Raw genomic sequence first — 22,380 nt, 5'->3', positions numbered from 1 at the left:
TAAATCGGGGTGATCCTGCTGCAGTTGATAGGATAGTATCTGCAAAATCGATGCAAAACAAGAAAAAAAAAGATGCCAGAAATGTATAAACAAAGCTTCTTTCACATTAAAGTACAAATCGCATGTGTTCTCTGCTTTTTGGCAAGGTTGTGCCACTGAAGTACTTAACCACACTTAGCACCATCACGCTAAAGCACATCTGAATAAGGTCCAGGCTCACACTGGGAACAATGGGCGCACACCAGTTTACACAGGCTGCCAATCTGGCATACAGCCCTGGAAATGAAGGAGGATCTTCAAACGGAGTAATCCTACGTATTGCATTTAAGTGTATTACCCCTGAAACAGATGCGATTTCAAACTGCTGTAACAGAAAATGAGAAAGATTAGCAAAGGACTGGAAGAAAAACCCACGACAATAAACGCATCCCACTTTCCTCCTTTAGAGACGCACACAAGGCACAGCGCTCAGCTTAAGAAAGATCATGAGGCAAAATGATGACTCTGAGTCACTAGAAAAGAGAAAAATCTTTTAAAATACTCATGGGACATGGGAACACTGTTAGAAGAAGAGCATTATTTTATCATTCAGCTAATGAGCCAGAGGAAGAATTATTATTGTTTGGCAGCGTTTTGTCTCAACAGCTCTTTCCTCAGAAACAAACGCACCAACTTCAGTAAACAAAGAGCAGGGGATGCACCGTTCCGCCGCCGTTTCCATCGCACAGCGAGGAGTATTTAACTAGAGGCAAGGAATCCCAGGAAAAGTCACAGGAGAGGGTCGGCAGATTTCGCTTAAGGAAGAAGAGTGGGGCGGCGACGGCGAGTTTTTCCCCGCACCCCTCGCCGCCCCGGGGGTGCCCGCAGCCCGGGGAGCCTCCGTGCCCCGAGCCGGGAGCGCTCCCTGCGCTCCTCCCGCAAAACTTAAGGCGCGGGCGCCGGGGGCGAGGAGCGGGCGGGCGGGCGGCGGGGGCGGCGGCGCTCGGTGCCCCGTTAGGGGCCGGCGAGCATCCTCCCTCCCTCCCTCCGTCCCTCCGTCTCCGTCCTCCGGGCGCGCCCCGGGCCACTCACCAGCTGCAGCGAGCAGAGGAAGATGAGCGTGCAGCGCCCCGTGCAGCAGCCCATGGTGGCAGCCGGCCGCGCCGCCGCCCCTCCGCTCCTTCCCCGCCGCGCCGAGGCGGCCCCGCAGGCGGAGCGGGGGGTCTCACCGCATCCGGACGGGGCCGCGCCTGTGCCGCCCCTCTCCCTTGGGCGGGGGGGGGGGGGGGGCGAGCAGGGGGGCGGTTTCTCCTCAGGAAGGTCAACACGGCGCTGGTGGGGGTTCTGCCCGGCGCGGAGCCGCTCCGGCTTTGGGGGGGCGTGTGCGGGCCGGGGCGGGGCGGGGGGCGTGTAGCGAGGGGGAAGCGCTGGGTGCGAAGGCGGCTGGAGGCGGGGGGGGGGTTAGGCGCGTAGAGGAGCGGAACGGGAGCGGCGGCGGGGTCTCTGCGGGCTCCGTGACAGAGGGAGGGAGGGGAAGGGGGGTGCCCGGGGACGCGGAGGCTGGCGGGGGCGGGCGGTGCTCGCGGGGGGACTCGCTGGGAGGGCAGCGGGGCTGCGTGAGCCGCTTGTTGCAGCGCCCCGGGGAAAGTTGAACGGAGTTGGGCTGCCGAGGCGGGCTGGGGAGCGGGGTGGGGTCTGGTTCCTCGGGGCGCCCCCCTCGCCCTCCGTCTGCCCCCTGCGCGGAGCAGGGGGAGCTGCCTCCGCCCGCGGCTGCTGGGGTTTGGTCCCCTCCCCCGGGGCTGACGGCTCGTGCTGGAGGAGGGGGGGTCCCTCCCTGGGACCTCCCTGCTGTCCCGGCAGCGCCAGGTGGCTCCTGCCACCCCTCGAGGGGGAGAGCGGGGAAAGGGCGCTCTGGGGAGGGGGCTCGGCCCGGCTGGAATCGCGCCCGGCTGAGGGAAATGGGCTCCGAGGGCTGCGAAGCTTTGTTCTGCGGGCGAGGAGGCAGATGAACAGTCGCCGCTCTCCGGGAGACTCTCCGTGGAGAGAAGAGAGCAGCGGAGGTCCCCGCATCTATGTACGCACTTGGGTCCTAGACAAGCCTTGTTTTAGAGAGAAAAAATAGGTACTAATTCGCGCGATGTCTCTTAAAAATATGTTTATGCACGGATGAAGCGTCGGCTACCTCTTCCCCCTCCCTTCCAACAAAGTGTGGTTAAATTAGACTATTTTTTTACAGGAATTAAAGCAAAAGTGTCACGTTTAGCCGGGACAAGAGGAGGCTGAGGGGAGACCTCATTGCTCTCTACAACTACCTGAAAGGAGGTTGTGGAGGGGAGGGTGCTGGCCTCTTCTCCCAAGTGACAGGGGACAGGACAAGAGGGAATGGCCTCAAGCTCCGCCAGGGGAGGTTTAGGCTGAACATTAGGAAAAAATTTTCACAAAAAGGGTCATTGGGCACAGAAACAGGCTGCCCAGGGAGGTGGTTGAGTCACCTTCCCTGGAGGTGTTTAAGGCACGGGTGGACGAGGTGCTAAGGGGCATGGTTTAGTGTTTGATAGGAATGGTTGGACTCGATGATCTGGTGGGTCTCTCTTCCAACCTGGTGATTCTGTGATTCTATGATTCTATGTTCTGCTCACCAAACAGTGCTATCCTACAGCCTGTTACCAGCTGCTGTTCTGCGATACGCAGACTTCTGCCAAAGAACACTGAAGCCTGCCCTGAGAAAACAAACTACCTCCTGTGAGGCATTTCAGTGAAGTATCTGATCAATGTTTCTATGAAATAAACCATATTGTATCCCCAAACATCATACAACTTTTAATTTATGCATCAAATTGAAGTAACAGTAGTCAAATTACAAAGCAACAGCAAAACAGTATTGTGTCAGATTTGGAAAGCTGCTTTTTTTTCCTGTCACTTTCCTTTTAAATTAGGAAAACATTAAGATAGTTTCATGTGGTTGGACTTGATGATCCTGTGGGTCTTTTCCAGCCTAGTGGTTCTGTGTGATATACCAAACCAAAGGAACAAAAGAAAAACAAGTAAGAACCAGATTCTGCTCATCCAGGATATGTATCTGACCAGGTATGTATGTAAGGAGAGCAAAATATAAGCTGTGTTGCACAATATACAAAACTTCAATAAAACGGTCTGAAATTTATATGTATGGCTTTTAAGGTTAAATTCTACGTGGGGCTAAATTATACTAAAGTTACATGTTCTGAGAACATATATATTTTGAAGAGTGAATACCTGAAGATATGGAAGTCAATTGAAAAGGCCATAGTTGCCAAAAATTCATTGTGCCAGCTTGAACTGGTAAATTTTATGGATAATTGTTTTTTTTTCTACAGGGAGCTTAGACCAGGCATCATCTCTCTGGATTTCACTGAAGTATTTACTACTCTACAAGGTCTTTTTAGTTAAACCAAATAATACAGAGATTAGGAATTGCAGAGTGGGTAAGGAACCAGATAAATGAAATAGCAAGCGCTAGTGCTGAAGACATTTTACTTGTACTGACCGTATTCAGTCCCTGCTTGTATATCAGTGGGGTGAGTTCCATAACTCTTCCTCCTCTTATTTCTTCCCAGGGGTGGTGCTCTTCTGAGATGCAGCTAAATTCTTACCTTTCCTTCTTACAAGAAAACCAATACCTTTCAGTGCTAGGATAGTTGCTGACATTAACCCATATTGTTAAGGCAGAACCATCTGAAGACCTAGATAACAAACGCAAGTTACTCTTCACCTGCCCAAGCTATTGTTTTAGCAGCCTGCAGAACAAAGTGGGTATTGTTGTTTCAGAAACAAGCAGTGTTCAAGCTGTCTTCCAGACAGTAAGAAAAATGCTTAAAAATACCAAACAAATGGAAAAAAGAGTTGGTAGTGGTTATTGCTGTATAGACAGTTAACTAGCCCATCTTCACAATTTCTAATCTGTGTTTTACTGAACTTGAATTCCAGAGCTGATAAATTTCAGGGCATAGAAAAGTAAGTCTCAGAATTAACATATAAAAAGAAAAAAACCTCACCTTTTTTCCGAACCACTTGTGCCTATCCTTAGAAATTATGGAAATTCCAATCTTCACTTCTTCACTGAGAAAAGTTGTACAGAGCTGTATGAATCACTAACATTTTGCTGTCTGCTTTCTCATGTTCCTGAGTATTTTGCAATTTCTGTCCTCTAGCAAGCCAAAACAGATCCCAAAATGAAGAGTACAGTTGTGCAAAGCAGATTCATTCCTGAGTGTAAGGTTCCACAAACCTTACTATTTGTAAGGTTACTTGGTCAGAGAAAAAAAAACTGTTACTTGGTCAGAGAAACGGTGAAAAAATGTTAATTAACAAGAGAATGCTGTAGAACATGAAGAGCACAAGGAACTAAGCTATTAGGATGCAATTGCCATACAGCTGAAAGCACTGGGCATAGAGATACAGAAGAGAGAACCCGGGTCAGGAGGAGGTTGAAAATGTAGTATGGTTACAAGAAGGTAATAGTATTTCTAGAACATATCAGAAAATGCAATAGAAGGGTAATATAATGTACAAATCAAAGAAGAACGACTGTATTTTTTAGATTTCTTTACTCGAGCTGATAGTCAAATAACCGTAGAAACTCTTTTCCAGCTTCATAATGAAGACAAGCCCTCATATAGCACTGTGCATGCCAAGTAGGTAAAAAACTGGTGTAAGCAGTAAAAAGCCCTGTGCACTATCTTAATGCCTAACAAGATATGCTGCATGGATGCAAATTTAGTGATCTTGAAAACAAAGCATGTACTCCAAAGTTTTGTGATATGTTCATGTAGATGTGGCCATACTGTGACATAAGTTTATGATTCCTTATGCTAAAGCCGTAATTGTAGGCCTTCAGAGTCTTCAGTTTTCATCTCATTTCATTCAAAGCAGAAAACCAAAGTTGTTTTAGAAAAATAGCATTAGAAATATCTGTAAAACATATTACAGCTATATAATAGACTTTCTATTTCCTATAGGTTCATTCCTTGGGGGGGTTATATTCTTCAGAATCAAATACATAAACACTTTAATTTTTAAGAACTGAAACCATCAGTGAATGAGCTCAAGAGGACAAAATGACATTCATAATATTTGACTGAGTAACATTTTAACTGTGTACACCATTCATCTTATAAGCTATTGTCTGCCTGTGCTGAGTTTCTTCTCAGCCTGCATCATTCATTGGTCACTGGGCTTAAGGAGGTGTGTTTTGTTAACTGTGCCAGTTGGACTGCAGTAATAATAACAAATTATAGCAGAAACCCTTCATAGCCTGACCTTGCCATCTTTGATCATGAATATTATTCAGAGGAAATTACTGATAAAAATGAGTAAGTGTCAGAGGATAACCCTAATCCTGAAAGATTTGTGTATTTACTTCTTTTCAAACACTGAGAGTACCCCTAGATATTGTGCAGAGATTAGGTAAGTACATTCAGGGTCTGCAGAATCAGAGCTTAAGAACAGATTCCCATGGCCTCAGATTTCACGTTTACTTTTGGCATTCAGTGCAGAAAGATAGGGAATCAGAAGATTTTTAATTACTTTTTAAGCATTCCCAGAGTAAAAGAAGATACAAGGGATCAAAATACACCATCAACAGGTCACATGTTAGGCAGATATACAGTTGTAATAGCTTAGAAAAACATTCCACTGTGTATTCCCCAAGCAGTCTTGAAATACCTCAAGCAAACTAGAAACCCTATGAAATTTAATATACCTTTAAAGACAAATGAGGGTTTCAAGATATTATCAGTATTTTTAGTAATCCTGTTTTCACTTTATCCTTCTGAAGGCAGATACACATATAGTGATCTAATTTTTCATTTCTATGTTAACACCTGCTGCTAGGAAACTGTATTCTTCATTAAAATGTAAGTAAGTACTTTACAGAATGGAGATAGATGTTCATTGTGAATTATGATTTTATTTTACAAATAGTGTTTTAAATCATCAGGCCCAATGTGGGGAACCAGGGTCAGGCACAGCCCTTCAGTGGCTGGGCAGGTCCATGGGCACAGAGGCAGGTCAATGCCAGAACAGGGCATCAGCCCATGGGTGAAGCTCATAGCCAGCTAGGACAGTGCCATGGGGAGCTTGAGACCAGCTCTGCTGGGGCATTGCTGGGGCAGGGACTGATGGCCCCTGGAGGGCTGAAATGGGGTCCTGGGCCATGAGCAGGGTGGGGGGAGCTCTGGGTGGGTAAGCAGGGCCAGACAGGGGTGGTGGTACCCTCGGGGTCCTGACAATAAGAATGCAGTTTTGAAAACATGAATGCTTTAAGTATGCAGACTGACTCCCTATAACTCATTCTTGTTTGTCAGCAGTGGATTCCAGCTAAGCTTTGGGTTTGAGATTTCTGTCTTTACCTCTTTTTGTATAATGCATGCTACCATAGCAATATAGCCATTCAGTGTAAACAAACGTTTCTACAATCCTCAATTTTAACAAGTAAAATCTTGAGTGAAGATACAGTGTAGTTTACACGGACGGAGTTTACAGCAAAGCTGCTTGTAAACAACCATTGAAAGATGAATAAAAGTTGTATACACAAGAAACCAAAGTTTTTTTGTGTCCTTAGAGCATTTCTTGGTAATAATAGATACATTTTGGTGAAGCATTTCTTTAGATGGACACAAATGCATTGAGAGTGTTTTTACTGACATTTCCCTGACAAGAAGCAGCACAAAGGAGAACATTCAATTTTTCCCACTGAAACCATGAACAACTTATGAAGTGTCCAACTGCAGATGTACAATGAAATTTTAAATGAGCCATTCATCATTTAAAAATGTTTCAGCTCTCTCACTGTGTATGTTTACGTAGAAAGCCCTACAAAATGCAGAGCTGAATTTATATAATCTGAAATATGGTATGGAATGGATTGTTGTCTTTTGTTTGCTGAGGCTCTTACATTAGGTTTTTGAAAGATGGCACTGACACCAGCCATCTTACAACCAAAGATGCTTCGAGTTTTAAATACTAGAATGATCTGAAATATTCTTATGCCACTTGCTGCACTCATACTCTGCTCAGCTTTTGTGACCTGGTGTACGAGATTTTGGGATCTGGGATCAGTGATAAAACATCACAGGTCACAATGCAGGTTTCGCCACAGCAGGAAATGTAGTCAGCACCTCCTGTTCTGGATACTTTCAGAACACCCACTGGAATGAATGGAAGTTTGGGAAGCAATGAACAGATTGCTAAGGCCTGAATAAGGCTTGTAGGCTGAGATGACAGGTTGTTCCACACAATTGTTTTAAAGTTTCTGTTGTCAGGTTTAGTAGAGGCAATATTTTTCTCTGAGTAATTCACAATCATTTTCCAGCTATTTTCAAGCATTAAATGTCAGCTTTTCATAAGAAAGGCAAAACTGACTTTTTCACTCGATGCCAAATAACAAAATTGACCCAAATTACAGTTATTATATTTGTAGTTTAAAAAACCATTCTTTTGTGATGTCTACAAAGCTGAAATATTTTAACTCAAGTTTTCTTTTTCCACAGTGTGCAAGGTTGCCGTTTGGATAAAGCCTATGAACAGCATCCACTTAAGGAGATGCACTAGGGAGGTTTTGATTCAGGGAAACTGTACACTGTCTGACTGAATTTTTAACCCTTTAGAGCCAGCTACATCACTGAAAAGAAGGGTTGAGGAACTGGGTCTGTGTCTGATGCAAACTATAGTAACTCCATTACTTTCAGGTGAAATGCAGGGATATGCACAGCTGGATGATTTGAGTGCGTAAAGCTCCTTTACCATTACACAATCCATACACAATAAACATCTCATGTCTTTTCGTACCAAGCCATCAGACTAGATTCTGGGAGGAATTATTTCATACTTATATGACTTAATTGGTGTTTTCTTTTTTTTATAGAAGTATTTTTTGACATGTTAATTTTTTCCTTTCAGTGAGCTTATAATACAAACAATAACTTTACAGGAAGTAATTGTCTCTCCTTTCATTTTTTTCATCAGAACAAATTTCTGTTTGTTAAATGAACCTGATTTACTAATTAACATCTAGATCTTATGTGCACGCTATGCACACACACAATAATTCCACAATTATATTATATTAGCTATTTAAGGGCTCATCTAATTTTGCTCTATACATAATCCTTGAAAATGAGATTTGCATAAAGTAATTTAAAATAGACAGGGCAAACTAGAAGTATATAATTATGTGTCACTCTGAAATAAATATATTTTCAGCTTTCAATTTCAGTAACTGAGCTCATTGGAACATAATTTAGCCTCTGAATATCTGACTTAATAATAAAATGAGAGAATTCCACTGTCATATATGTACTTACATGGAATTCACAGACAAGGTCTCCTGTGTTATACCTACTGGGTTACCTGCAAGACAAGTAGACCTTGATAACATTGAAATGATCCTTCTCTAGGAGCCGGAGAAAATGAGGAAGGTGAGAGGCATTCTCTGCTCCAGTCCATTAAACAGTTAAAGAGACCTTTTCCTATCAAGATTTCCACGGCTTCCAATGTGGGGAACACAGGCTCCTAACCTTGGTTCTTTAAATTGCATTGAAATATGATGCTTGTAATAACCTAAAGTCTACAATTTGAGTATCCCCCTGACCTTCAAAATGAACCCGGATTCCCTGTTTGTCTGAGACCAGCCTATGTTTTTAGATATTTTAACAATTCATCCCAGAGAGTTCAGAGTTTATGAGTTTGTATGGTAACAATCCACACATAGGGAGGTAAATACACTCCTCCTTGATTTTCTCTATCAATTTCCTCCACATGGTAGATATAATTCTGTAACCTATTAATTCTGTTATAGACTTTGAATTGCCAGTGGGTTAGCACACCTGTCAACATCCATACATACTGGCAATACATTTTACCAAGTACGATGATTTTATTATGTTTGCTAATATTTGTTAGTTTTATAAGACCAATTCAAGTAGTCAGGTGATTACACAGGAAAGTTACGTTACATAAAGAAAAATCTATCTTCTCCACAATAGAATAGAGCTGTTAAGCATGTAAGGGCAACAGTAATATACTAGCTGAAAGGAAGCTGAATGAGTTCCAGGATCTGATAGTACACACTCTGACTGTCAAACATAATCATGCATACTATAAGCTGATCAAGAAGGTAGTACTGATGAATTTTCAGCTTGGATGATCAATACTATCTGAGAAGTTGGATACTAGTTAATTATTTCAATACAGACAGTGTAGAAATACAGTTTTGCGTTCATTTGACATTTCTGAAAGTTATAGCACTGTGTTTAACGCTAAATACGTTGTTGGAAATTTTCACTGCCACATCAAGCTCTGTAGTTGCTTTAAAAAGGTTCTTAATGAATGCAAAACCTCAGTTCCAGTATTCAAAGACTAATGTAGCAGGCAGTATTTTGATGACTTTATGCTGGGAATTAGGAGAACTCCAGCCAACACAGGAATGAGATTCTAGAACAACTTTCTCAAGGCTATTGGGAGAAACAAATTAAGCCATTTAATTTTGAGATGGAGCTGACAAATTAATGAAGGGAAGTGGATGACACATAGATACTTGTAATACCAAGATCCTATAGGATACTAAGAAGTCCCTTTGAATTATAGAAAACCATCAAAAAGTATAAGGACAGAAGGGAAGGAGGCATGTCAGAGACAGAAAGCTATCACGTCATCAGGGTTACTTTTACAAAAACTCTGGACAACATGGATGCCTCTAGGCAACAGATCCTGTCCTAAGTTAGGCAGTGCTCCAAGCTGCTTGGAGGAATATGAAAGCAACGTTGGAAAACTTATTTGAATGTTCCCCTGAACAAATAGCAAATTATGACTGGCTCATACTTGAGAAAAATGGCCAGAGTGAGCAATTTGGGAACAGTGCATAAACTCTTAATACAGCTGCATAAAGAACTCACCGAATAACTCTGAATAACAGGCCAGCACATAAAAATCCAACTGTTTGCAGATAAATTTCAATAGCAAGAAAGCAAAAAATAAAAGGCTAAATTCTCTGAATAAATGCTTTACTGCAAATAATTTTTCCAGCACTAATGAGGAGTTTGCTTTATCAACAGACCGAATAGAGCTGTGGTAGTAGATGATATCTTGGTCATTTAAAGCCGTAGGAATATTCTTTTCATTACCTGATTTTTACCCACTGCTGAATGAAAATGGTGTCCCTAAGTCATTTACGATTGTATGAAATGTAAGGTCTAAAAAACAGCCAGGTCATGCAGATGTTTAATCAATGCTCAGGGAGGACAGGACCAGGCCAGCAGCTAAGTGGGGGGGATCTTTCTTAGTCCTGGGCAGCAGGAGAGGGAATGGTGCAAGTCCCGCCTCTCTCTGTCCCCATGGCTGCTGCAGCTGCAGCTCTGTCTAAGCCCCTAAGTATAATTCCAATTTGACAGCTTGCATGGGTGTGAATACATTTAAGTAAAAAAGAAACCCTGCCAACCTTAGATGAATTAAACAACTGTGATGCACACTGGGCCAGATTCTCTAATGCACCACAACAAATTTACTGTGCTGTGATTGTTAACTGGCATCCCAGTTCTTTTTCAGTACCATAGTCAACAAAGTTGTATACAGATGCAGTGATTGCTATGGATGTTAAGACGTTTACATGTTTATCTGAGATTGCCTTTTGTGTTGGGTTTTCACACAATGTTTTAAAAGTGCTAATCTGATACAAGGGTCATGTTTGCATTTTTGTGTCTAGTATCACAGTCTGCTATTTATCCTTAAGAAAGTTTTATGATATGTCTTGATATATCCATATACAGCTTCAAGGGATCTGCTAAGCAATCCTTTTTTGGCTCTTAATTATTGTCTCAAAAAATGTTCCCATAGTAAACATAAAATATTAACCTTCAAAAAAAGGTTTTGTGCTGTTGTTTTAAACAGCTCATGTTTCTGCTTTTCTTATCTGCTCACGTATGTAAAGGAAAAAAAAGGGGATTAAAACTTGGGAACAAATAACAATTTGTATAATGTTGCTGCAAGAGCCAATGAAACCAGAAATATCTGTGTCTGTCACTTGTTTGCTGATTCGAATACTTCAGAAGTGTAATGTGTTAGTTTTGTATTTTCAAATGTCACAATTCAACAGAAAATGTCATCTTTTCAGCAGGAACATGGAACTTAACAGTATCATAATGAAACTGCAGTGAACTTCTGGATATGAATTTGACCTACCTGTGGTTCACTCTTCATGCCTGTGAAGGTTTTTGTTAGCCGTAAGGAACCAAAAGGTAATCTGAGCCAGGCTAGGGGCACACAGGGACTCATCATACGCAGCTCCACTGTTTTTTGTCTATGAGGGAACACCTGTTGCTCGAATGCTACTGTAAATATTGAATTCTGAAACAGATATATAATTTAATATGAAATGTTTGCTTTTATGTAAATACATTACCAGGTTTGATCAGCCATTTTCTGGCAGAAAAAAAGCAGAATTATTAAGAAAGTAATAAAAGAGAAGCAGCTGTGAAAAAGATGGTATCTTTTCATTCTACAAGTTCTGCTCCTCCAGGTGAGGGACGATGCTCACTAGTCTTCCTTTTGCAATAGTATTGAGGTTTAACGTGGCAGGCACCTGAACACCACACAGGTGATCACTTACCCCCCCCCCCCACCTTCTCGGTGGGGTGGGGAAGGGAATCAGGAAAAGGTAAAACTTAGGTCAGCAAAAGGAAAGGACAATAATAATAATGATTAAAAATATATAAGAAACAAGTGAGTGGTGGAACCTAAAGCCTGTGTGGTAGAATAGTGCAGCTTTTTTTCACATCTGCATATTCACATTCTTCCATATTCCAGCAAGCCCATGGTCTCTTTAACTAGGTGCATCTCAGAAAGCAAAAAAAAAAAAAGGGAGTGGTCATTGCTTTTTGGTTAAGTAAGCAGTTAACCAGGAAACTAGTATCACTGCACATCCAAATGATGTTCTGTTCATATGTAAAAGGAGCTTACACTGTATTTATTCCTCTGTAAAGACAGTTTCCTGCAGAGTATGTTTTCTGTGTTATGCATTGTCAATAGGCATGTTTCAGTTCTTGAACATTGGTATGATCAAACCAAGAAGAATAGAGCTTCGTACTCCATGTTAAACTTCAGATTACAAGGGCCAAGGAAAACACCTTAATGGATGCTTTTAAACAGACCTCAAGCGAGGATTGAGAGATTAGAGCAGTAAGAATAGAATAATAGTGTCATTTTATGGGCATTTGAGAACAGGATCACATTTGTACCACATCTCCAAGAAAAGTGTAAGGCGAGAATAGCAGCCTTGCCCTTCATCTGCTTCTAAATACAAACTGCTGCCTTCCCAGTTGCCCTCTTCTTTAGGCTGACAAAGACAGCCTCGTTGCTGAACAGCAAAACAGTTCAAATTAATCTGGATTAAAATGAATCAATACTGTATTATCTTTTAAGTTAACTTTGAAGTGGACCCATTCCCCCCTTTTAGTTCATTGCTTGGCGATGCAGATAGTTATGCTCGTAGCAGGCAGGGAGCAACACAGGGACAAGAACAAGCATTTGGGAACAGGGGAAAGGGCAAGGCTGTTCCTTTTGGCAGCAACGCTATATGGCTTGCAGCACTGCAATGTTAAAGCATCACATTCTGACTTTGTTAGGTTATTTCTGCCTATGCTAACAGAACCAACGCAGATAAAGCTACACAGACTGGAAGGCTTGAACAAGACAATCAAACACCGCACTGTTACCGTGGCTGTAGTATTCGCTGGTAATGAAGTCTCGAGTAGTAAATAGTTTAAAAGCCAATAGTGGTGCAATCAGTAGAGCAGCTTTTGTGGAGAGATGTGGAGACCAAATCCAGATTTGTGCTGCAGCTGGTTAGCACTGTGCTGCCGACACAAAGCAGCTCTAAGCTGGGGTAGCCAATTAATGGAGAGAACTGGCTTAGCATGTCTTATGCCATTGCTTTCCTGGCAGCTGGTATTTGTCTGCCTGGAAAGGGAGTGTAGTCACATCATTCCTGATCTGTGACTCTCTTAACTGTCCCAGGGGCCCTTATTTGTTGGTACAATCCTGAGTCTTCATATCTCATTTAAAATTGCTGTAAGAAAAGAATAGGAGAACGCATACACCTCCAGGCTGCTTCTGCTCCGAGTGAGCTGTGCACTTTTTGGCTGCATGACTTTTCTTGTTCCACAAATATGCCCATTAACAATGAAAACAAAGAAAATATATACTTTTCAGTAAAAGAAATGTACTGTCTTTATTGTTTGTGTATACTGGAACACTTGCTAAGTGATAGCTTAAAACACGTATTTGATGGAAATAAGAAATCACTTGTGATTTAGAATGTACAAAGCAATTGATAGCTATCTGATAAAGTTACAGTGCATAGAAAAGTTCACTTCTTATGGCCCTCTGGGCAGGACAAGCCACATAGCTTCTTGTGGAGGCATTTAAGCCACATAATCACTCCACCTCTTTCCACAAACTTAAATTATGTTTCACATGATCAAAACCTCACCCCCATTATGTGACAGATGCTCTTTCAGTCAAGACTACAGGTATGACATGATGGATGGTTCCTTGCGTGGTCAGTCATGGGGTCAGATGTGTGTCCACCAAAGTAGGAAGCCCACTGATTGATGAGAGTAACGCTGTTGTGGTGACAGAAGGGTCATAGGGCTGTGAGGATTCACCCAGGGACTCCGCAGACAGTGCACTGACCTGTAGACTACTCACATTGATGCTCTCAGAAAGGGAAAACAGGAAGAAGGCTATAAGACTGGTGAACTGCTCTCACCACTTGTGCAGGTGACCAGCATTAGGGAAAAGTGAGAATTCATAATGCAGTATGACCTTATTGTCTTAATTACCATTGCATGATGGTAAAGAGGATGTATCCTTGAGACAGCTAAATACTGTGACCTGTAGATCACGAGGACACAGCATGTTACAAATCCGTACAGTGAAGCAGCATTCTTTACATTTGTAAAATCATATTATTGAACTGTCACATTTGACCAAAAGAATTTACTGACAAGGACTGATGAAGAGATGTGTTCTGTATGTGTTTGCTTGTGCTGATGGTGATTCTGGGTTCATGAAATACATAGAAATTTCAAGGTGTTCTTGCTGTAATCAACCTGCTGCAGGGAACAATGAAACTGAAAAAAACCTGCTCATCCACTGTTCTAGCCTTAGAACCAAATTCTGCATTCACAAAGAAAAATGTGCAGTTTCCTTTGTTCATTCAACCTTTAATCATATCTGTGCATGTGAGAAGTGTTTGAAATTATTCTGAACTTCTACATTTCCATTTCCTCAAATCTGTAACTGCAGGAAAGGCTATGGTCCCATATTTCTACCAAAATTACTTCTATTTAAAATTTACCAATGGCTTCATATAGCTTTTTTCTTTTTTATGTTTTTCAAGTCCTTCAGCTTTCCTAGTCATCTGTCACAAACAATTAAATCACTGGATTTTTCATTGTTTGAAATAACTGGTTGCATTACCATCTGGAAACAATACATTTTAAGTGCATAATTATGGATGTTTGAAATACCGGGAACCCAGCTTTATATTCACAGGATTAGGAGGCAGCATGCTCTGTACTGTCAGCCGCATGATGAGCAGTTAGGAGGAAAGGAGGAGCAATTCTCAACCACTTCTCTGCTGCCTTCCCGCCACTAGCCTGAGAAAGCTGAAGTCAGATTTGACTGCAGAGCAGATGAGAATAATTTAAACTGTTCTCATTTGCATTGGATTTTAATGACTGTGGTGACACAAGGGGGACCCTAGCTGAGCTGTGACCTCTAAGCCCTCATCCTTCTTGGAGCTCACTTCTCGTATAAGACTGGAAAATCAAATTTGCGCTATTTTCCAGGAAGTGCAAAGAAATGAACACACTTTACAACAGGACTATTGAGGATAGAAGTGTGCCTATAGCTTCTCAGTGAGAGAGGTTTCAAGATTCTGAAACAGGAACTGAATTTCTACAAAACCAGCAGATCTCAAAGATTTGACAGTTAGTCAAAACCTAGCTAAAACACTAGCTGTTCGCTAAACTTCAACTGGTCTAAAAGGCTGACTCCATCCCCTTTTGTATCCTTTCTTTCCTTATATATAACCTATTTCACAATATAGTTGTTTGCCATAATATAGTCCATCTGAAAAGAATCAGATTGGCCCTACAGCTTCCCTAATGACAGTTGCAGGTCTAGATCACCCTCATAAAACACACCAGTGTCCTCCTTATACTGTCAAAAAGAGTATCAAGCAACAAAAAATGTAAAAAGAGTTCACTACATGCAGGCCCAAATATGCCATCAAACGTAAACTCTTTATCTTTGATTTCATAGTGTCTGTATTGCCTCTTCCCCATTATTTTTCTGATTCCCCCTCAGGGTCACTGTGTACTGAAAGATAGCTTTCTAGCTCTTTCAAGTCACTTTGTGCCAGAACACTCATCAGTCAGTTCTCCTTCTTCTTAAATAGTCCATATTTATATAAGGCAGGGGGTCGGAAATTCTCAGCTGTACATACTTCAGGAGATGTCAGGAGTTTGGTCTCCATACCTTCTTGCTGCCAAAGCAGGGAAGGCTTCTACTGCTTCCTCACACAGACGAGGCAATGTGATTTAAGGGGGGAAAGAGGTATCTGGTCAGTTAACAACCACTGAAATCCCAAATGCACAAACAGCACAAAATATAAATTTCAGTGATCCACATCCTCTTTGTTTATGTCGGGAGGGACAATAAAGATGAATGATCAGATGTTACCAGCTTTGTGAACTCCTTTTAAGCTCTTAGATTCTCTTTCCTATATGATCCCATATAATCACTTTCACATTTGATTACCTCTCCATTCCTAGAAATTAAAGAAAATAAATGGAATCCTAACAGATACATCCTACTACCAAACTTTATAACCGATTCAGTACTAGTTGGCTGAGGAGAAAAACTCAGGTCTGCAGAACAGCAAATGCTTGCTTGGTTAAAAGTGCTTTTCCTAAATCAACAAGTTAAAATCCACACAAACACGTTTACCACTGTGAAATCTATTCCTTCATTTTCAAATGAGTTTATTTCAGAACAATCAATCATGTCTCTTCTGTGCATTTTTGTAATGCAGTTATCATTTTTATTTGAATGAAATGCACATGAAAAAATCAATATATTAAATTTCCTAAAATCCACCCATGAAATAGCATTTCATACTAGTAATTCCCATGGACTCCTCAGTTATGCATTAGCAATAGCCTTGTACAGACACATAAAATTATGCAAGCTGAGCACAGTTTGTCAAAAAAGGCCTTGAGGGCCAGAGGGGCTTGACACAGTGAATGTAAAGGCACTAACATATGACAATATAAGGCAAAGACCATTTTAAAATAACAGTCAAATGAAATCTGTAATGCAACTGAAAAGAACACAAAACAGGCCAAAGCATCTTGTGGAAGGACTAACTAGCTCTCCACTCTTGGGCACTGAGGAAGAGTATTTCAAACTCCCTGGGACTCTGTATGCTTTATTGAATGAAGACAGATGCCCTGCACTAAGTCTTCTTAAGATACTCGTAGAAGTTATATACAATACTAAGTGGTTTTAAACATTTTAAAATATTTTTATACATTTTCTTAGATAAATAAACTTCAAAGAAAATCAGGCATTTCTAAAATGGGAGAGTGAGTCAAACTGAATAAATGCATTTCTTTTCCTCTCTTGAATAAAATAAATGGCATTTATTGTCTCACAATAGACTGCCTGAGACACACAGAGGAAAGAATGTGATTAAATAGCTTTTCATTTGGTGCATTGTTTATATATTCAGCCCTGATGATAATGTTCTCAAAGACAATCAATCATTGATTTTAATTTACTTTATTGTTCTCAAGAAAAGACTGAATTAAATGTAGAATTTGTTTAGTCTTTCTCTTGAATTCTGTAATACTCCAGATGGAACATACACGTTTTCTGTGTAGTGATACTAGCATGATTAAGCATTAAGACTTAAGGCGCAGTGCATTTTTTAGAGGTCGTTAATAAAAGTTAGATATAGAAAAGACCTATTGGTCATCAAGTTTATCTCTGTACTTTTATTTGTGGATCAATAATGATGTATTATTATTCATTTATATAAAATTGCTTTTGTGAGAGGGACCTTAGCTGAGGAAGTTTAACTATAAACTAAATGAGATCTTTCTATCTCTAAATAATCTAAGTCGCTTAGGTCCCTGTGAAAGATCAGATATGGTGCAGATGGATGAAGGAAGATGACAGTCAAGAAAAGCAAGGCAGGAATAATTCATAGAAAAAAATGTCCGACCAAACATGTATGCCTGAAAGAGGTAGAAGGTAATGCTGCAACAAGAAACAGGAGACTGATTTTAAAAAAAAAAAGGCAATATGCAACAGAAGGCACACAGAGAAGAATGAAGAATTTTGGGAAGGAAGTGACTCAACTAGGTTTCAATGCAAGGATGATAAATTACACCAAGCTTTAGACCTGAACATTGACTAGCTAAAAACCAGACAACAGCTACATTGTAACATACATACAAGCATTTTCTAGGAATTAATTTGGAAATTAAAAATAAACCCAACCTAACAGATGGTTTACGTCTCTTAAAGCTACTTCCCAATACAGTAGAATATCATATGAGAAAGGAAGATATTCCAGAAAACTCAATCTGATTTCAAAGTGCCCTATGTTAGTTCTATAGCTACTCCATCTCTCTACTTCTCTCCTTAAGATAAAAAAAGCTATAACCAGAAATATCTTGTAGTAATATAATAATATAGTGAATGATAACACAAAACAGACAAACAGGAGCAAGGAAGGGCTGTAAGTTGCACCAATACTGTAATTTCTAATACTGTGTTTCTGCTTTTAATGATTAAATGAATTCACATTATCTGTTTTCAAATATCTCCATCTTTACCCCTAACATACGTACTCTCAAGCCTCTGAAGTGCTCATCGTTTTGGTCCCTTATAGCTTGGTATGATTCTTGTCCTGTTTTAGAGACAGCCTTGAATAATGGTGAATGACAATGATAGTATCAGGTTTTATAGCAAAGCAAATGGTGTATTTAAATTTAAAAAGGAATTTTTATATCTCATATAGCTTTGAATTTACCTGCAAGAACCCTCTACCTGACATTTTTCAACAAGCTTGGTACTACTCCCTCTTCTTAAGCATAAATAAGTTTGTTTAGTCTTGCATTTCTGTTCTTTATAGTGCTTCCCCAGCACAGTTACTATCGGTATCTGTATTCATAATGGTTTGTCTCTGACCACTACACCTGGAAACAAAACTGCATGTAAGCCTGGAGCCATAGGATTGCAACACTGAGGATATCTATTAGTGACTGCTCTATTTTGAAAGGAGTTGCTTCCCACGTAAATTGTGCAAGATAAAATCCCAAGCGTAAAAACTGCATTAAATTGTTATTTTATTTTCCTGTTCATGGAGAGTCAAATAGCTGGTCCACAGCCAGACTTGAATCTCCACCTTGTTCAAGCTGTACCTGGAGTTTCATTTTTAATTTAAAAAACTACAGATACTGCAGTATCTGCAAGCAGTGCTCAATTTCCTCGTCAGCAGAAGACGATAAATTGGTTGGTTTTGATTTATAACAGTAGCATGACTACCGTCAACAGTCTCCTCTTGCAGAACCATCGGCACTCTAGGAGCATCCCGAATTGATCACAATTTGGTGTACAAGGGCAGCTGAGGGATGCTTTCTGTGAAACAGGCTCTGGAGCTCCCCATCCACCCAATTCTGCCAGGAAAAGGCAGGCAAACCCTCTGCCTTAATGGGTACATCATTTCCTAGATGTTTGTCTTAACTGGCCCACATTGCTGCACCCTATGTTTTTTCACAAGTTGCATTGGGAGTCAGTAGAAATACCAACAGCTGCGTCCTGGGCTTGAGAAGACAGAAAAGGAACAACAATTTTCAAGCCTAGAAACACTGAGCCTGGGTATGGCAGGGGACAGGCCATGGTGTGCTCTAGCAGTTGTTATATTGTATCTCCTGAAACCATTTAAACCCTGTCAAATATTCCTGAGTTTATTACCATAGTACCAAGGGGCCCCAATCGTATCAGAGGGCCATTATGAGATCTGATACACAAACACATTTAATTAAAAGTTGTCAAGACTTGTATGGACAAACATAGGGGAATTCTTACACTCTCAGCTGTTCAAATCTGCCAAGCCACATTCCAGCACAAACTCAGCCAGTACTGAGAAAAAAAAATATTTCCTGACAAAAATAAGCAGTTCCTTTATATGCTGTAGGAAAACAAGTCTATATTTATTATGTTAATGCAATGAACTAAGTCACACAGATTAAAAAAATTAAAAACACTTTTGCATGGTCCATATAAAAGCATGCTTATATAGATTATTGGCAGATTAAAATTTAATCTTGCATAAATATTTCTTATCTTCTCTGACCCCCTAGAAATCATTATTTTCTTTTCAGGAAAATTAGTTTTCCATACAACATTCTCAATTCTTCATTTTCCTGCTTTCAAAAGCATCCTTAAAAGCCAGTTATTTATTCAATTTCCTCTCCCTTTTGCACATGCAGCATCCTGAGTAACGACTTGCTGTTTTCTCTTGGGCAGGTAACAAAATCCTTCTGTAGATTATGGGAGTAATGAAAATCATGACAAGCTGCAGTAACAGTATGATAGTTATCGTTCCACGTTTGATGGTAGACCTTCATTACATATGGGCTCTGAAACTGGCAACTGATGAGAAAATTCTTCCCATTTAGGTAAATGTATCTGTATTTAATGAGCAAAAAATTCTGTTGATGGGGGACTCTGTTCTCAAATAGTAAGGAGGATCATTTCTCACTCCTGTCCCCTGCTACCTATCAGGAAAATAAGCAGGTGCAGAGACGAACAATCGAATCAGGCTATACTTTGGTGTGGTGGGAATGTTGTGGGAATGTAGAATACTTCAGGAGACCAGAATATGGATTTTTGTTGCTGGCAGCAGCACTGAGCTATAACAGTGCTAGTTTATTAGTATCACCACTGCCAATTTAAAGAGTTATTATTGCCATCCCTAATCCTTTGTGCCTTTCAAGGTGAATTGAAAGATGACTGAAGAGAAATGGGAGAGGGAGAAAAATGTTACAGCCAGTGGCAAAACAGCTGTGATGAGAGGGTATAGAGTGCTCTCTCTCACTTATTATCCTTAACTTGTAAAGAAACCTTCAATCTCGCGGTTCTTTGTAGCGAAACATAGTTACAAGTGGGGGAAATTATACAGGCAGTTGTGAATGCCCCCTGCCATAGTTCCTGCTACAAAAAAAAATTGTATCATTATTTAGCCTACAAGGGTACCTATGTATTCAGCCATAAATCAGGACTCTACTATACTAGCTGCTGTACACACACACAGTAAAAATAAATCCCTCTCCCAGTGTGTTTGCACCTGAGGTAAAATAGCAAATGCTCATTGCCAAGTTGCTTCCAGCAAACCAGATAGACATTTTGAGCAGTGTCTAGAAAGAGAAATTGGCTTTCATCTCTTTTGGCCAGTGTTCAGGTGTGAAGTAGGCCCCTAAGTAACTGCACATTTGCATCGTGGATTCTGTCTTCACTGCAAAACTGAGGAAGCAGCTCAAAGACAATGCCACAGGACAGAGCCACTACAGACAAAACAAGATATTGCCCTGGCTGTCTGAAAGAGTCTGTTTGTCTTTTCCTTTCCTATGCAGGAGAGGTTCTGGGGATTTTCTACACTGGATCCTAAATGGAAAACTTTAAATGGCACTCAAGGGGATGAGGGCTAAAAGAACAATACATGCTCAAAAAGTCCAGTATTATTTTTTCCCTCTTTGATAAGAATCTGTATTTAAAATCTTGCTTAATGATGCCATAAAATCAATTCTGCAGTCTTGAAATACGAAGAGATAAAGCCCCTTCAGCATCTACTAAAACCTTTCTCCCTCTTCCTCTGGCCCCTCAAATATCCAGGAAAGACTAGTAGGGTTAAACATTTGGCCAAGGAAGCCTGTTAGATTAAGATGGCTTTCTTTAAAAGAGTTGACATTACTTCCAAACAAGGAAAACAAAAAAATAAACATTGGTGGGTTAAATGTAAAAATTCTCTAAGGTGGACCAATAAAAATGAGAAAGAAGTTTTAAAACTAATAATAAATCTTGTTAAAATACACAAGGAAGAGGAAGCTGATCAGATTGTCTGTAAGTCTAATAGGCAATGAAGGTATAATGAAGAACACAAGGCAAGGCCACAGGAGAAAAGTTAGATGAAGGTTTCACGTCCATCTCTGGCATATAGGACTCTTCAGTACGCAGGAACTCAGGTACAGTCTCACCCTGAAGCGCAACAGCAGCTGCACCACAGTACTGTCTCTAATTGAAGTGTGAATAGAAAAAGGTTTTGGTCAGAGCGAGATAATAGGTAGCAACAAAACTCCAGGACCAGTGCTAAAGGAACACAATTATGAAACAGCTGAAATAAGCATTGCAGGCTATAACCTCTCACTTAAAATTACCTCGGTGTCAGCAAACAGTATGTGCTTCCAGAAGGCATGCAGGGAACGTCAGAGGGGTAATACTGTACTTCACAAAATGCTGTAACAGTGAAGAGAAGTAGAGGGCATCTGGATAAACCCTGAAAAACTTTCAGTAGTGCCTAGGAACTTTGCTAAAGACCATGACCCCATTACATGAAGTACTGCAAAAGCACAGAGCAGATTGCTTCTAGCCCAAACAAGAAGCATGAAAAGTACACAAAGACAGCTAAAGGAGACACAGTAACACAGACAGACTTTTGCAGACCTTGCACTTGGATATCTGAATGCTTTATTATGGCTTGTAAGTTAAGTGTTCAACATACACAGGCAAAAATAGAAATGCTAAGGGAAAAAGAATCAAAGGAAATAGGCATTACGAAGAAAAGAAAAGGCAAGTCCTGCTTGATTAACTTGATCTCCTTCTATGACAATGTGATCTGCTTAGTGGATGAGGGAAAGCCTGTGGCTGTTATCTACCTAGACTTCAGTAAAGTGTTTGACACCATTTCCCACAGCATTCTCCTGGAAAAACTGGCTGCTTACAACTTGGACAGGTATATTCTTCATGAGGTAAAAAACTGGCTGGCTGGGCCCGAAGAACTGTGGTGAATGGAGTTAAATCTAATTGGCAGCCAGTCACAAGTGATGTTCCCAAGGGCTCGGTGTTGGGGCTGCTTCTGCTTAACTTCTTTATCAATTATCTGGATGGGGTGATTGAGTACACCCTTTCTAAGTCTGCAGGTGATACCAAATTGGGCAGGAGTGTTTCACTGCTTGAGGAAAGAAAAGCACTGCAAAGGGATCTGGACAGGCTGGAACAATGGGACAAGGCCAA

General features: G+C 40.7%; 2 protein-coding genes across 3 annotated transcripts in view; both read right to left on the bottom strand.

Moving 5' to 3' along the window:
- NKAIN3 (sodium/potassium transporting ATPase interacting 3) overlaps positions 1–1,152 on the bottom strand; it is a 354,764-nt gene extending 353,612 nt beyond the window's left edge. For both annotated transcript variants that reach the window (XM_069854196.1, XM_069854197.1), the window contains exon 1: positions 1,072–1,152. In XM_069854196.1, coding sequence (XP_069710297.1) covers positions 1,072–1,125 — 54 coding nt within the window. In that variant the 5' untranslated portion in view covers positions 1,126–1,152. The remainder of the gene's footprint in view (positions 1–1,071) is intronic.
- A 148-nt stretch (positions 1,153–1,300) lies between these two features.
- Positions 1,301–22,380, bottom strand: part of LOC138718674 (uncharacterized) — a 62,251-nt gene continuing 41,171 nt past the window's right edge. The window contains exon 2 of the mRNA XM_069853173.1: positions 1,301–2,068. Within this exon, the coding sequence (XP_069709274.1) occupies positions 1,301–2,068 (768 nt within the window). The remainder of the gene's footprint in view (positions 2,069–22,380) is intronic.

The sequence above is a fragment of the Phaenicophaeus curvirostris genome, chromosome 3, assembly GCF_032191515.1.
Source record: "Phaenicophaeus curvirostris isolate KB17595 chromosome 3, BPBGC_Pcur_1.0, whole genome shotgun sequence".
Classification (NCBI taxonomy): Eukaryota; Metazoa; Chordata; class Aves; order Cuculiformes; family Cuculidae; genus Phaenicophaeus; species Phaenicophaeus curvirostris.
This window is presented reverse-complemented; position numbering and strand designations above follow the sequence as displayed.